Source organism: Cavia porcellus, unplaced genomic scaffold (assembly GCF_034190915.1).
Source record: "Cavia porcellus strain 051 isolate PalLab524CR breed Dunkin Hartley unplaced genomic scaffold, mCavPor4.1 scaffold_9, whole genome shotgun sequence".
Taxonomy (NCBI): Eukaryota; Metazoa; Chordata; class Mammalia; order Rodentia; family Caviidae; genus Cavia; species Cavia porcellus.
This window is the reverse complement of record NW_026947492.1, coordinates 12,414,038-12,431,312: the sequence shown is the minus strand read 5'-3', so window position 1 is coordinate 12,431,312 and position 17,275 is coordinate 12,414,038. Positions and strand designations below refer to the sequence as shown.

General features: G+C 34.7%; 1 protein-coding gene across 6 annotated transcripts in view; it reads right to left on the bottom strand.

Moving 5' to 3' along the window:
* The window catches only part of Arhgef12 (Rho guanine nucleotide exchange factor 12), a 155,205-nt gene that overhangs the window by 56,552 nt on the left and 81,378 nt on the right, over positions 1-17,275 (bottom strand). For all 6 annotated transcript variants that reach the window (XM_063255933.1, XM_063255934.1, XM_063255935.1 and 3 more), the window contains 5 exons: positions 13,050-13,148; positions 12,369-12,418; positions 9,668-9,725; positions 1,890-2,068; positions 148-225 (listed from right to left, as the gene is read on the bottom strand). In XM_063255933.1, the coding sequence (XP_063112003.1) occupies positions 148-225; positions 1,890-2,068; positions 9,668-9,725; positions 12,369-12,418; positions 13,050-13,148 (464 nt within the window). The remainder of the gene's footprint in view (positions 1-147; positions 226-1,889; positions 2,069-9,667; positions 9,726-12,368; positions 12,419-13,049; positions 13,149-17,275) is intronic.

Here is a 17,275-nt window from a genome sequence, read left to right as displayed (position 1 = left end):
ATGTCATAAAGCATAGAAAACATCCATTATTAATCAATAAAACATTGATTACAATTCTACTTGATTGTGATTAGAATAAATAACAACCCAAAGACGCCCACTCACATTTCTACTGGCTGGTCAACAGCCCCATTTCTAATTTAGTACCTGTAGTCGTTCCTGTTCTTTCTGTAACATTTTTCTCAGAATTTCTACTTTCTGGTTATGAACCACATTGTTTTCCTCCTAGAGAAAGGTAAAAAATAAACAACTAATAAAGGGAAATTAAAGCTAATATACAGAAAACAAAGCAGACAATGTTCTGTCTCAGCTCCAACAATCAATATACCTTTTAGGATTTTTATTCCTGGCAGCTATGAAGACAAGCTTTCAGATGTAATACTTAAAAAGATAAATGGTTACAGGGACAAACAGAAGGCAGAAATGTCCTTCTGTTTCACTTTTATTAAACTGCATTCAAGAGAACATTAAATATTGATATTGCTGGAGAACTAAAATTGCTGTATATATAATACCTCACATTGTCCTTTTGTGAATCTTTATCATTAGTTTCCATGCACAGCTCAAATCCCCAGTTCTCACCCCGGAAATATGAAGACAGCTTGCTAACGCACTTCTCTTCACTTCACAACCCTGTAATGTTTTATCAGCCTAGACTTCCTATGCTCTTGTTACAAACATGTTACTCTTTCAGTCCAAAGGACTGTTCAATGGATTTTTAAATTGACCCAGTTACATGTAAATTTGCCAGGCAGTTATAAAATACATAGGGGCAATCTATTATTTTTCAAATTCATCTCCCACTCTGTATCTCCATAAAAGGTACGATCCAAATACAAATCTGGCTACTACTAAAATTATTTGGTGTTTTCTGGGCTCTCTATTTATTGTGCTTCTGTTATCTGTTGCTTTGCTCTCCATCATTATCACTTACAGTGGTATCAGTTTCCGAATTTAATTTGTTTTACAGTTCTGGAGGATATGGGAGCATTTATGTTTGTGTGGCAAAGATGGCCATGGATCCGACTGTCATCTGATGTGGAGTTCACAAACAGAAGCAATACTTAGACTAACATTTGTGTTTTCAAACTGAATTGTTTGCAAACAGAAGCATTCATGAACTGAAGTATTACTTGAACAGTTCTTGAAGGTTATATCTTCTGAAGTTCAATTCAAGTAAAACCTTTCCATAAAGGCATCACAACTAGATATAGTTTCTCCTTCTTTTGAGTCCTCACAGAATTTAATCCCCCCCCATAATATCTACATTCTACCTTTGTATTATATTTATATATTATGTACTAGTAATTTATATATTTTTGATTAAATCTTAATCTACAAAGATGTATTAAACTATTTTGTAATCAAGCACTTGAAACACCAAAACAATAAATAAAACACCCTCGTGCTCTTAAAATATATATTCTAAGAAGACTAAAGACTTCAAACATCTTAACTATATTTTTGTGGGTGGCATATTGTTTGGTATACAGGGTAGGTATACATGACAATATAGGGCAACCATTTCAAATTATTATGTAATTTGCTTATTAGGAAGTTATTTTCTAGAATCTTGAATTTGTTTATCAGCTCAAAACTTCAATATTCTTTTAGTTTTTTTTGCGGGGGGGTGGATACTGGTGATTGAACCCAAGGTCTTCACATTGAGCTAAATCCCTAGCTCTTTATAAATTTTACTTATTTTGAGACAGGGTCTCTCTAAATTGCTAAGTTACACAGACCAGGCTCAAACTTCTATTGCTATCTTGTCTCCCGATGCTGGGATTATAGACGTGTGCCACCACACCTGGCTCTTCAGAGCTCTTCACATGAAGCAAAGGAATCCTTACACAACCAAGCATTTACTAACAAACGTTTCCTAGTCTTACCCCCATGAGCACAGGACTAGTGATTCTCTCCATATTCCCGGGTGCTCCAGGTGAATGAGGGGAGGTCATGACAGGAGACACATGTCCAACAGCTGACGGCTCTACTTCAGAGTCAGCGAGTGGGATCTGGGGCGACCCAGGTGGGCGTCCCTGGACAGTGAGAGCTACATAGGAACCAGCTTGGGGTGGGGAGGTGGTCAAAGAGTAAAAGACAAAAGGATAACATTGTCAAGGAACTTTATACAGCATTTTACTACTTAATCTAGCAGTTCTAAAATATTGTTATATGAGCAAGTTCCATCACCTGCTAAGTCTCCACAGGGGGGAAAAACCCAATATGTTTTATATAACTATCTAAAAAATCTTATAGAACAATACTACAACACTTTCAGAGGGCAAAGTACTATACTCACAGGGTTAGATATTAAAATTTATAAAACCAAAAATCTATTTTCTTACTCTCCTGCACTGTTGGTGGGAGTGTAGACTGGTGCAGCCACTGTGGAGGTCAGTCTGGAGATTCCTCAACAAGCTGGGATTGGAAGGCCCATGTGACCCAGTTATTCTACTTCTAGGCATAATCCGAGGAGAACTGAAGCATCATACCACAGTGATATATGTGCACCCGTGTTTATAGCAGCACAATTTGTAATCGCCAGATCTTGGAAATAACCTAAGTGTCCATCAACTGAGGAATGGATAAAAAAGTTGTGGTATTTCTATACAATGGAGTACTACTCAGCTATAAAGAATGATCACATTGAGATATTTACAAATAAATGGACGCAACTTGAGACTACACTCATCAGTGATATAAATCAAACTCACATGTATAAATACTGTATAGTCTCCCTAGTGTAAGAAATGATAAGGATACATAAGATTTTATGGTAATCATGATTCCCCACTACATTGCTTTGAAGCTTTATGTTTTCATTCATTAGTTGAAATGGTTTGATTGTTTTGTTTTGCTTGATTTTATTATGTGTGATGTTATGAACAGCTATTTTGAAGAAAACAAGACGTTATGGCAGCCATTGCTGATTTAATATCATCTTGCTTTGGAGTCCTACCATGCTTTTTGTTCTTCTGTTCCCATTGGTTCTATCATGTTATATCTTACTGGATTTTAATATGTTTGATAGTATAAACAAATTTTTTTATGGAAAATGAGATAATATAGTAGCCATTGTTCATTTTCTGTTATTTGATTCTGAATGCCCTGTAATACTTTCATTCTCTTGAATGGTTTTATATTATTTTGTTATGTCTGATACTATTGTATGTGAAGGTATACTCAACTATTTCAAAGAAAGAAACATTACGGTAGCTACTGTTAATATCTGGTTGTCTTGTGGTGAAGTGCTATGTTGCTTACATTGTTCGGTTCTGATCTGCTTTGTTTTGTCCTCTTTTGTCTTAATCTCTTTAAAATAAAATTTTAAAATTTTTTAAAAATCTATATTCTTAATTTAGAGATAGTTAACAGGCATTTACTAATAGTTATAAAGTAATTTCTAAAATATAAATTTTAGAATCATTGTATTTTAGGATATACTAATTAGGCAGGGTTTATGTAACATTCTGGTATATAACAACATAACTTTCAATTAACTTTTTAAAACATATTCCATAATAAAGGAAAAAACAGTAAATAGCAAATTTTATTTGGTTTTTGAGACAGGATCTTCACATGTAATTTAGGCTGGCCTTGAACTCATTATGTAGCCCAGGCTGGCCTTGAACTTGCAGCAATCCCCTGCCTCAGCCTCCCGAGTGCTGAGATTATAGGCATACCCCACCATATCTGGCCCAGTCAGTAGCAACTTTTAATTGAAACATCTGGAAAAGTGAACAGAAATTCACTAGACATATTAAAAAGAGAAAAAAATCTACACAGCAAAATTTATCATAACCAGAAAAATTCAACAACAAACACTCATTATCTATCACTGAAAAAGAGATGTTACAACCGTAAATGACTTAAAAATAACTATCTTTAAATGAAAGTTTTTGTTAAGACTTTTTAATAGAACTTTTCAATATATTTTACACTTGCTTCCCAATATAAGCTCCTGTAGAACTCATCAATAATAACTGAGCAGACAGATGTGAAGTATAAATATTTTCTAAGGGTTTCCAGACTTATGGTCTGTCAGAAAGTAATCCTATCTTACTTGCCTGTGTGATTGCTCCCAAAAGCTTCCTAGCCCTTCCCTTCCCTTCTTTTGCTTCTTCTGAAGAGTAGCAATTTGAAATCACACAAATAATGTCTAGAACAGGCATTAAAAAGGGCACAAGACAGTAATTTCAAGTGAACTACATAGGTCTCAGGTCTATGAAGTTTATGTCTGTTTTGGATACTTAAGAATGTTTTATACTTAACTTCGAGGTTTCAGTTAAGCCCTCAATGTTGGACAAGTAATCTACTACTACTACAATGTCAACATATAATTATTATTATTTTAGTTTTCTGAAACAGGATCTTCCTATGCAGGCTGGCTTTGAACTTGCTGCAATACTCCTATCTCAGCCTCCCAGCTGCTGGAATTTCAGGTGTGCACCACCATGCCTGGTGCTAACATAATTTATATTGCAATATACAATAAATCTAGAAGGCTGAAGACATATTCTTCTTATAAACTACAATAGACAACAGGTACTACTTATTATTCATATAAATCATCATATTTATGTAGCGTGCAAAAATATGTAAGCCATAACCTTCTTAATTATGCAGATTTATTCCAGTACAGAAGTTAACTTTGATCACTGTGTATCTTTTTTTTTTATTTAAAGAAAATGAAACAAAAAAAAAATGGAGATAAAAAAGGGTAGAAATAATACAAAATTACAGAAAAATAAACGGTAAGAAATCACTGGTTGATAAGTTACATATTGTCATCTTAGAAATAGCTGTTCAGGTTACAAAATTAATGTATTCAAAACGACAGTCAAAAAGTGACACTGCAAGCAGTTCTGCTCAATGATCGAACAAAAACTCAGTAATATGGTTATCAGTCCTACACACTTGTTTTACATCTCAAAGAGGGTAAGATTAAACATATCAAAACAGAACAAAACAGTTTAAAAAAACAATTTAAAGAAATACAGATTTCAAAGCAAGTCCACTGGAGATCTTCACTGTCTATCTAACTGTCTCTAGTTTCTTACAAATAGTTGTCCCCATCTTCACCCACATTATATACATATTGCATATTATAGAACTAATCAAATCATTACAGGATGATGAAGGCTTTTTAGGTCTTCAATATCTAACATTGGGGAAGACAATAATAACTACCATCACATCTCATTCTCTTCATGGTAGCCATCTCCATCTTTACATATGCTGAAATTGAACTTAAGAGACTAGACTAATCATTCTGATCAGTGAATAATAGTGTTGCTAGAATTTATATCATAATGCTACAAAATTAGCATTGGGTTTCTTAGTGTCTCTTCTTCAGACTATCTGTTCATTACATCTTGCATTATATAATCTGTTCCTGTAAACAATTTTTTAAAAAAATCTCATGTGTGAATTTCTACATATATATATCTATCCTCTCTGTATTATAGGGAAAAACAAATCATAACAAGACAGCAAAACAAATTTCTAGAAAAACATGCAATGGATAAGACATATAAGACCACAATATAGGTGATCTTCTGTAGTTACTATGTTTTCTCTTGTTATTTTCAATAGATTTGTCCACATCATCGGCTTAATATAGTATTATCTTTTTTTTTTTTTTTTTTTTTTGGTCTTTTTCCTTTTTATCGGTACCGGAGATTGAACTCATGACTGCCTGCTCGCAAGGCAGGCACTTATGCCGCTGAGCTAAATCCCCAGCCCCAGTATTACCTATTTTTAAAAAACAAAACTTTGAAAGCATTGTAGGATTTGAGAGCTGTTAATAATTAATACCAGTATGGATATCCTTTACATCTTGTCATCTTCAGAGTAGTTGCCTCTACTTTTAGGGTTGATACTAACAAGCATACCAAATTCAAATAAAATCAGCCAAGGCAAACCTGTGGTCTTATGAATCGGATTCAATTAAGATCAGCCATAGTAAGACAATGTAAGTAATACAGGATTTCAGTTTAAGTTAATAGGTAAGTAAGGATAGTTTCCATGGTATAACCTGCTATTTTTGGGTCAGATGTCTGTGCCCTCAAATCTGACATGGGTGGACAGACCAGAACAAATTAAATTCAAACTAAATATGATGATAAGACTACTGTGTCTTTTAAATCCTGATACACTATTAACAATGACTTCTGCCTTTTTTAATAGTGTTTCAGAGCTGTCTATACTATAGCTTACTGTCTCTGCCTCATGTCTGTTACTCCACTTTTCTGCTATAATTTGTCCACCTTATTCCCTCATTCCATTGTCTGCCCCATTCATGAAGTCCTCTCTGCCACTGTTGCTGGAATCCTAGTATCCCTTCCTCTCTTTCTCTGGAATGTCCTTCAGCACTCTATGTAGGGTTGGATTGGTGGCCACGAACTCCCACAGTTTCTCTTTGTCTTGGAAGCATCTTATTCTCCATTAATTTTGAGATAGAGTTTTGACGGGTATATGAGTCTTGGTTGCATATTATTTTCTTTCAGGACTTGGAATATTTCTCCCCATTCCCTTCTTGACTTAAGAGTTTGTGATAAGTCTGTTGTTATTTTGATAATTTTCCTGTTGTAGGTAATCTGCTTCTTTTCTCTGGCTGCTTTTAATATTCTGTTCTTTTGGTAGATTTCTGGAATCTTGATTATTATATGTCTAGTTGTAGTTCTGTTTTGGTTGTAGGTAGCTGGTGTTGTGTATGCCTCTTTTATCTGGATATCATTTCTTTTTGCTATACATGGGAAATTTTGCTTTAATGTATCTGTGAATATTCTTTGTATTTCATTTTTGGTTGCTCCTGCTTCCTCACTCACATTCTTTATTCTTAAGTTATATATCCTTGGGGCTGGGGATTTAGCTCAGCGGCATAAGCACCTGCCTTGCAAGCAGGCAGTCTGTGAGTTCGGTCCCCGGTACCGATAAAAACGAAAAAGACAAAAAAAAAAAAAAAAAAAAGTTATATATCCTTTTGTCATCTAGCTTTCGAATTGTTTCTTTCTGGTTCCTTTTTAAGAGGTTTTTTCTTTCACGATCATATGTCATAAATCTCTCTTCAAGTTTCAGAAGGCTGCCTTTAGTTTCTGTCAGAGCATTTTGCCAGTGTTCAATGGAGTTTTTAGTTTCCTGGTAATCTCTTTGGATCTGTTTTCATGTATTCTAAGTTATGTTTAAATTCTTCTTCAGAAGTTTCTCTTTCTTTTCTGATTTCCTCAGTTCTTCCATCTGTGTTCTCTTGGGCAGGGCTTGTCATTTCTTTAATTAATCTCTTTATATCTTGCCTCACTTGGATCAGGAGTACAGCTTTAAATTCATCTTTGAGGTCATGGAGGTATTTTTTAATTTCGGCTGATGCTGTATCAAGTATTGGATGGTTACTGTGCTTGTTCTCTTCAGTGTTTACTTCTCCTGGGCTTATTTTCTCATGTTGGGCAGCTGGAGAATTTTTTTTATTTCTATCTCTTGTCATGTTTCTGGTTTCTTTCAGACTGGAGTGTCCTGGGGGTCTCTGGCCCTCTCCATATTGCTTAGGGCCTTTCAGAAGCGTGCTGACTTGAGTTTTTTCATCTTCCCCAATTTGCTGTTATCTGGGGTAGGCAGGGATACAGGGACGGTGCAGGCTAGCCTCCAGCTTCTGTGCCAGTCAATCGTAAATTAGGCTGTACTTTCTGGATGTCATAGAGTTGCGACTATTTTGTTTCTGCTTATTGGTCCCCAAGCAGAGGCTTGGTTCAGCCCCAGCAGATCCTGCCAGTTCTCTCTGTGCCAGAAGCAGCTGACTAATGTCACCGTGGCACAGGGTTCTGCCCCAATCCCAGCTGTTCTCTTCCAGACCTCTCTGTGCCAGGAGCACCAGGACAGCAGGTCTCTATCACTGTGTATCTTTTAAAGTGTGCTATAGTTAGGCGTTCCCATGAAGCAAGCTCCGCCATGCTGATCAGAATGAGCCCCAACCAGAAGAGAAACCAAGCCTTCTTGTGAAACAGGCTCTGCCATGTGAATTGGAAAGACTCTGCCATGTGAATTGGAAAGACTCAGCCAGAAGAGAAACCATGCCTTACTCTGAGCAGGCTGAAGAACCAGAAAAGCATCCCTCCTCTCCTCCTCACCACTAATTCAGAGGACTCAAGGTGAGATGATAACAACTGAAGGAAAGGGAATAGCTTGATGCTTGTATTATTTGGTTGACTGCAGGACTGGAGCTGGTGTCTGGGCATCTACTTGGAGGATGGCAGCATACATTATGGCAACTGTGGGGGATTTCCTCCTGTCTTATTGTTGAAATCTAATGCTTTATCCCTGTGCCTGGTAACCTAAGCAACTATTTTAAAGATAACAACGTGCAGTAATGTTCTCACTGTTTTGTTTTTTTCCAATTTATTGTTTTGTCTTATTCAATGTTACGTTTTGATTACTTTATTGTTTTGTTTGATTTTGATATGTCTGATGATATGGACACTATTATGAAGATAGCAAGATATATTATGGTAGCCATTGTTGATTTCCTATTATCCTGTTTTGAAGTTCTGTACCACTTTTTCTGCTTTGTTTTGATTGGTTTTATTCTGTTTTGTTGGGTTTCATTCTCTTTAAGATAAAATAAAAAGAATGAAAACAAATGTGCTAAAGTTAATAACTATGATCAAAGTGACCATTTAGAACACTGATATTCTGATGAAAAGCAAAAGGAATTCAGGATTACTCAATCTAAGCAACAAGGTCAAGAAAGAATTCAGGTTACAAATTTATGTTAAAGATGTTTATCTACTCAGCTGCATGCAGTGGTGTGCACCTATAATCCCAGTACTTGGGAGCTGAGGCAGGTAGATTGTTGAGTTCAAAGCCAGCTTGGCTACATAGTGAGATTGGCTGGGACTACACAGCAAGACCTTATCTCAAAACACTCAAAAAGAAAAACAAAGTCTGTGTACTCAGTGAAATTAAGTAAAACATTAGTGACTTTACTTGGCCACAAATAATTCTCACTTACTTCTCATTTACTAGAACAGGGGCAAAAGTTCATAAATTCTTTTTTATTGTATTCAGTTTATTTTAAACTCTTATTTTCTCATAAGAGATGTAATAACAAATACATGGAGCTCCAATCAAGCCAGAACAAAGAAAGAATAGCTGTGTTTTAGGTAGAGGACTGTTGTGTGATTTTTTTTACTTCTGCTATAATGTGATACTCTTAACCATCCAATAAATGAAACAATTAGAAAACAAACTATCTTCTAGGAAGCAGGTGGAGCCAACAATGACAAGTGAAACAGAGGCCCACGGACTGTAAGGCTCAGACTTTACCCAACTCCAAGATTTCAAGTATCTATCCATCACCGTTTTTAAGCAAAGTTCACAGGATAACTAAAACCTTCATCGGCCTATGAAGATAGGGAAAAAGCCCTGGCAGAAGCCTGGGCTGACCATGCCTCCCTAGCAACATAGTGAAGACCCTCTCCACTTTTGACCCTGAAAAGACAAGAGGTTAGTCCATTTCTCCATGGCTGCTTCTGTGCTACAATGATACAGTCCAGAAGTAAACTACATTGCCTACAAAATCTAAAATATTTGATATGTGACCTATTACAGGAAACATTTCCTGATTAAGGGCATCAGAAAATATTCAAAATTGAGAAAGACATTCACTTACATTTGATTAGCTTCACCACCTCCAAATGGTTTGAATGAGTCACCAGAGTTCCATTCACCTATAAGAAAATGAAAATAGTGTATATCAGAAATATCCTATTGTGAAATGAATAAACTGATCTTGAACATTACATGCAATATAATCTATTTAATAATATAATAAACAAGGTTACATTAACATATACGTACGAATTTCAAGCCAGTGCAGTGGGGCATGCCTATAATTCTAATACAAAGGAAGGTAGAGGCAGGAAATAACAAGTTTGAATCCTGCCTGGGCAAGTTAGTGATATACTGTCAGAAATAAAAAATAAAACATAAAAAATTTAAAAATCTGGGGATATAGGTGGTAGAGCACTCCTGAGTTCACTTCCCCTTACCACAAAAGCTAAGGTTTTTTGTTTCAAAATTCACTTTCACCACTTTAAGTTATATCCAGCAACAAAAAAAAAGAATATAAAGCTTTGATTTAAAGGCAATTACAAAATTTACTTTTACTACTGTTCTGTAAGATGCGTTCAACAACAAAATAAACTTGAACACAAAGCAAGAACTTAATTTAAAGGACACATTATAACTATTCCCCATGACAAATGATAAAACAAGCCACAAAACAAACTTTTTCACAGTGAAGCACTAATGTAATTAGTAAAGATGCCTTTGGATTTAATTAACAATTCACTGATTTGTCAAAATTATAATAAATCAAAAAATAATAAACAAATAAAAAACAATTTATAATAATACTCAATTTTAGTTTTCCAAACATAGTATAATTTTTACAAAGAAAATTAATTTTCAGACAGGCTAAATGTAAAAAATGTTATCCAAAGTCTTAATTAAGCTAAACTAAGGGAGAAACATCAAATTAACTTTTTCTCTGATACAAATAATACTAATGTGACATTCAAATATGTAAGTGTATAAACCAGAAATAAAAGAGTATACTCCACACCTCCAGATGTCACTATTATGACATTTAATCTTAAGAGATGCTTTCCTAGCACGCAAATATAAGAATGACATGTACATATACAGAATGTAATTTTATCCTGAATGCCTGTCACAATAGATCCACACTGGCCTAATCCATTCTTCCTACAGGCTTGTAGTTGAAATATAATTTCTTTTACCCCCAGTCTATGCATATTCAGATTGTTCATAAGTGTTCAGTGTGACAAAGCCAAAATGGACTTTCCTGTACACAAACCACTTCTCATTTCTATGCTTATTTCCTTAAATAAGTTCCTAAAAGAAAAATTTCTAGTCAAAGAGACATTTTCTTAAAGGCTTTTAACATGTACTCATAAATTTCTATCCAGCAGATTTTACCTAATTTATACTCAAACGTATGACAGCAGCTACTTTACCAAATTCATACTACCTTAAGTGTGAATTATCAATCTTTTGATTTCCCAGTAACCAAATCTGCAGAGTCTGTGTGTGTGTGTCTCTTTCTCTGTCTCTCTCTCTCTCACACACACACACAATTCAGGAAAAGAAAAATAGTATGATTTTTTTTTTTAAATAGATGGTGTTACCCTTGTATGGGGGACACCATACAAAAACCCACTACACTGCTGGCCTTAGAAAAAAATTGAAAACATGTATGCAGCAATCTCAAAGTGGTGACTAGGCCACCACTTTGAGGGCACCTCTTGTAATTGTAGAGGCCAAAGCTAACTTGTATTAATCTCATGATATCTCAATAAATTTAGTATTAAAATCACACAAGGTTTTCTTTTCCTGAAGTGTGTATACAATTTGGGGTAGACTCTGTATATTTAACTCATCATTTTAACTTCTATTTCTTTTGTTATCACGGAGGCTGGACATATCCTCATTAATGTTTATTTACTTCAATTACTATGGCATTTGCCTGATACAGGTCTTCAATTCTGTATTAGAATTATTATTTTCATAGTAATTTAAAAGTTCTCTTATGATAGTTAAGGATAACACACTCCATAATGTATTCAATATTTTTTAAAATTATTTTTATAAAATATGTTCCTGTTATCTTTTCCAATATAATAGTTTGATTTTAGGTAACTAAATTAGTCAATTGTTTGACGCATAATTATTGATTAGTCCACTCTTTCTCTATAAGTCAAAATTCCTGGCATGTATCTGGACTATAATATTCTACTAGCAGGCATATATTTACAGTAGTGTCACATATTTAAAATTAGTCCATACCACCTTCCTCTCATACATATCCATATTCATAATACAATTTTTTTCTTCACCTAGCATTTTTATTTTCACAGTGATGAGGACTGAATCCAGGGTGTCACACATACAGCAAGAACTCTGCCCCTGAGCTACACTCCCAACCCTCTTCAGTCTTGTATCTCTTAAAGTTTGTATATAAGAACAATCAGTTTGACAAGTAATAATACACCATTACGATTCTACATGTATATTTTGATGATAATTCTTGCTAACAGATTAATTGGGACAGAAATTATCTCTGTAACAGTGAATTATTCTTCTACGCAAGACAGTATATGTATGCATTTACTTAAACCTTTTATTATGTCCTTCAGTGAAGGGTAACATTAATTTAAAACAAATCAAGTAAGTTTTTACACTCAACTGATCCATATATAATGTGCTGCTTATCACAAAACTTGTTTTAAAAATGTAGCTAACATATATTGTTTTTTAATCCTACCATGAATTCCTAGTCTCTTCCTTACCTTGATGATTCGATCACCTGTCTGTACTCCAGCCCGCATGGCTGCTCCATCTGTATAAGATATTAATTATTTTAAATATGCTTTATTTGCATTCATTGATAATTTTCTTAAAAGAGAAAGTAACAAAGCAGCTAAAAACACGGGCTCTCAAGCCAGATATACTAGTTTCAAATCCTGCCTCTGCCATTCACTAGTTGTGTGACTGGGACTTAATGTTTTTCACTCTGGACCTCAAAGTCATCTAGAAAATGAGAAATTAAAATAACTAGCTCAAATTATAGCACCCAGCATTAAAGATGTACTCAATATATGGTAACACCAAAACATTTTACTGTTTTGGCAAAAGAATTTCTATTTTTGAGTCTATAATCTTTTCTTTAATCTGTCCCTACCCCAATACTGCTGGTGCAATGAAATGAAGTTCTAGAAACACCTGTAAGTGATGCCATATGAAGTACCATGACCAAGGAATCATGGTATCTAAAATGAAGAATTGTGAAAAAAAAAAAAACCCCACAACTAGAGTACTACAGTTAATTCGTTCCTATAACACAGACAAATCTAGTTCCCATGACCTACAATGTGTGTAATTATTTCATTTTAAGCAACAGGTACTATTGAAGTTCTCCTATTTTTGCTCTATTCACTCCCAAATGACAAACTGTTTTAAAAATGCCTTGCCTTCTTTCACAGACTGTACGAAGACCGGATTGTCTCCGCTGACAGTCAGCCCAAATCCATTGTCATCTTTCTGGATGATCACACAACGCTGAACAAGACCTGCACAAGAACCACAGGGTAAAAAGAGAAAGGAGAGAAAATAGAAAGAAAAACACAATGATTATATATTAATAATGAGCTGTTTTCTATCTGGGGAAATATAAGGTAGCTCGTCAAACCCACATGTTAAAAAAAAAAAGTACTAAATAACACCAAAGAATAGTATAGATTCTTATATATTGGATTCTCATGGGCAAGAGGTAGAGTAGAACTGCTCCAATTAAAACAGGTGTTGTGGCAAACTGGGACTGCTAAAGTAGTAGAGAGGAGGCAGTGAAAAGGAAAGCCTGTTCGCGTCTGTGTTATGTACTTATAAAATACTTGCCCTCTCAAGTGCACTCTAATTGATATTTAACCCAAGAAAATCAAACACTTCGAGACAGTAGGCTAGAAGCTTATGGAAATGTAAACCTCAAACTCAGGAAAACAGACATACAAAGAAAAAAGGGACTGCAGAGTACCTGCGGCTATTTTTCCAAAAGGGAAAGACGAAGGGAAGAGTTCAAAGAGAAGAAAAACTAACTCAAAGAAAAAATAAACAGAAGGCAGGGAAAAGGGAAAAAAGAGAAAGACCTGTGAGTTCAACCAGTTCTTTCATACACAGCACCTACCTGATGTTTTCCTTCTGTTTAAACAACAAATAAAAATTGCCCAGACCGTATGAGAAAGAGGACCACAGACAAAGGAGATGGAATGACCTCGAGTAGAATGTTAATCAGTTCTGTTTTATTATAGATCAAATCCAAAGACCCTCAACTCTGTGTTAGCCAAACTTGAGGTATGCTTCCAGCTTTGCAGAAACCAAACATTCACCCAAATCGCAATATATAATGTGTAAAATAACACAGAACTCAAGATGATTCAGTCTTTATTTCTGAGTAAAGATTTCATACAGAGGACCATACTCTTTTGAATAAGTCTGATGCACAAACGGTACTATGGTTCAGATCTAGAAAGCCCTCACCAAAACCTCACATTTTCAGAGGCCAGACTTTCATAAGGTGACTGGATCATCAAACAGACTTCCATCACACTTGCATTGTATTGTGAATATCGTCTCCCAGTCTGTGGGCTGCCTTTTTGTTTTCTAAATAAGTGTCTTTATAAGAACAGATGTTTTCGATTTTGAGTCTAGCTTACCTGTTTGGGTTTTTTTTTTAATTTTGGTTTTTATGTTTGATGGATTTTGCATCTTAAGGGAATTATACCTATTTGAACATCTTGAAGAGTTTGTTCTCTATTTGCTTTTGAAAAGTGTCATTTTTTTAATGTGTAGGGCCAAAATCTGTTTTAAGGTACTTTTTGTGTAGAATCTAAGTTTCATATTTTCTAAGCGTGGATCCCATTAGTCCTGTTTTGTCTCCAACAGTCACAATACGTGTGACGTATCGTTATTAGTAAGAATACAGAATACTAAGAATACATCATTAATATACAGTCCTAAACACATTATTTGCCTTAGTCGCTTTCTTGTTGCTGAGACAAGGATTCTAGATTCTAGTTTTTTAAAAAAGCAACTCTACAATTTAATAATAGAAGACAAGTCTTAAAGGAAGTAAAAGACTTAAAGAAACATATCCACACTGGGCATGATGGTACACACCCATAACCTCAACGCTTGGGAGGCTGAGGCTGGAGGATCATCCCAAGTTCAGGGCTAGCCTGGGCTATACAGTTGGCTCAAAGTTAGCCTGAGCTGCACAGCAAGACTCTGTCTCAACAAAACAAAAACCAAAAATACCAATTAAACAAACACAGCAGAAAAATGTATCAGTGGCCAATAAGTACATACAAAGGTGCTTAATAAGTAAAACCATCAAGAAAACATAAAGCCACATTGAAAGTACTCTGTATCAACGTGGAGGAATAAAGTAAAAAGACTGATAATATAACATGTTTCCAAGGATATGGAACAACTGGAATTCCCTTATCATTGTTGTTGGGCATGTGCAACCTTATGGAAAAACGCATGGGAAACTTTTATGAAAGCAAGCATGTACTTACAGATGATCTAACAACTTCACTCCCATATGAAGGAAATTTCATGTCTACATAAAATACAAATGTTCACAGAAGTTCTGTTCATAAAAGCCAAAACCTAAGACAACTCAAATAACCATTAATGGATCAACAACTGTGCTGTATCTCTACAACAAAACACTGCCTAGCAAGATAAGAGAAAAAAAGTAGACTACTTCATTAAACAAACATAAATGAATCAGAAAAACATGCAACACAAAAGCCAGATGTGGGGAAAGATGATTCTAAGACAGAAAAGGAAAAATAGAGTGACAGCAACAAACACTGGAACAATGATTGCCTAGAGGAGAAGTGGGAATGACTGAAAAAGAAACACAGTAAATTTCTGGGTAATACAGATTTTTAAATGTCTTAATTAAAGTAATGCTTATATGAGCAGCTATTTTTCCAGACTAGGCATCATACTCCTGAACCAAACATATGGGGCTAGGGATTTAGCTCAGTGGCCTAAGCGCCTGCCTGGCAAGTGCAAGTTCATGAGTTCGATCCCCAGCACCAAAAACAAACAAAAAAAGAAACAAACAAACCTATGCTATTTTTAAGTTACTAAACATATTTGTTTTTTAGCATTGTCACAAAAACAGTAAATTGGGTTTTTCGTTTGTTTGTTTTTTGTCTTTTTAAGACAGGGTCTCCCTATGCAGTTCAGGCTGGCCATAAGCTCACCTTGTAGCCCAGGCTGGTCTCAAACTCACAACGATCCCCCTGCCTCAGCTCCCAACTGGATACAGGCATAAGCCACCATGCCCAGCAAAAATAATAAATTGTAATAGAGAAGAGAACTAATCAGAATTTAACTTTTTAATCTGTTTAATGTTGCTTTCAAATAATAAAGAAAACCATAAACAGGATCAATAAGAATACATAAAATCAAGTAAAAATTATTCTTTATAAATTTCTAGTATGTAGTCAGAATTAGAAAACCTCCAAATGGAGTAATAGTCACATTTTAAAGTAATCTTTTACTACATCCATGCTTGCTGTGAGAAACACAAATATCTCATGACTTCCTTTAGAGTCATTCAAAATTTCAAAGTAGGCATTGTGACTTTAAAATAAAAACTGAGTCAATTATAATATGAATGTAACTTTTCATATTACATCTATGCTTTCCAGTTCTCCCACTTTACCTTATAAAAGAACTGAAAATCACAGAATTAAAGGTATCTAACACTGATGGTAGCTGTGCTAAGCCACAAGGCTGAAGTGTACCTTTTTTCAGGTACCTATATGGAAAGGCTGCCTATAAGAGATGAAGGAAAAGGATTCTACTTTGAATTAGTTTGCTATATTTGCATATTTCACCTGAATATAATAAAATGTTTGGTTTAATGCCTAAAAATTATGAGTTCATAAATTTTAACTCTTGTTTTATTATAAATGGTAGAGGTTGTGAGTCTCATTCTGGAAAATATATTACTCACCTATCCATGTCACCATTAGAAATCAAATACAGGCATTTTAATGTTAATATACTCCTATCATTAGTGCAAGTGATCCCTAAGAGAATCTCTATTTATGTCTCTGCCTATGTTTTGCTTTGTTTTGACAAGGAAATTAACTTTGAATGAGGAAATAAAGAGAAAAGGGAAATTTCAGAGAACAGAGCTTCCAGTTTAAGGCATCTTTAAAGATGAAAGATAGCAAAGGTCCTCAAGAGGCAAATTACATTCTCTTAAAAGTTTTTCTTAGTATTATCTTATATATTCCCACAGTAATCTTGACAAATTGAGAAACAATACTAATACAAACTAAAATCAGAGTATGGTACAGACAATAAACCCTATATGTTATAAAGAAAGTAAATAGTGGCCTCAACTCCCAAACAGCCATTTTCATATTTTATTAATTTAAAAAAAACCAAAACTATCTTTTATTACTTTGACTCTTCTGGGTTTTTATTACACAAATAATCTAGGGTTTTGTTTTGTTACTAAATCTTTTATGGTCTAACATAAAATTTTATTAATCATAAGCATCATATAAATGTGTGTCTCTGAATGAGTTTTATTAGATCACATAATTACTTGGATGTGAACTCTATTTTGTATGGACACAGGCAGAGAAAATATTTAACAAAGACAACA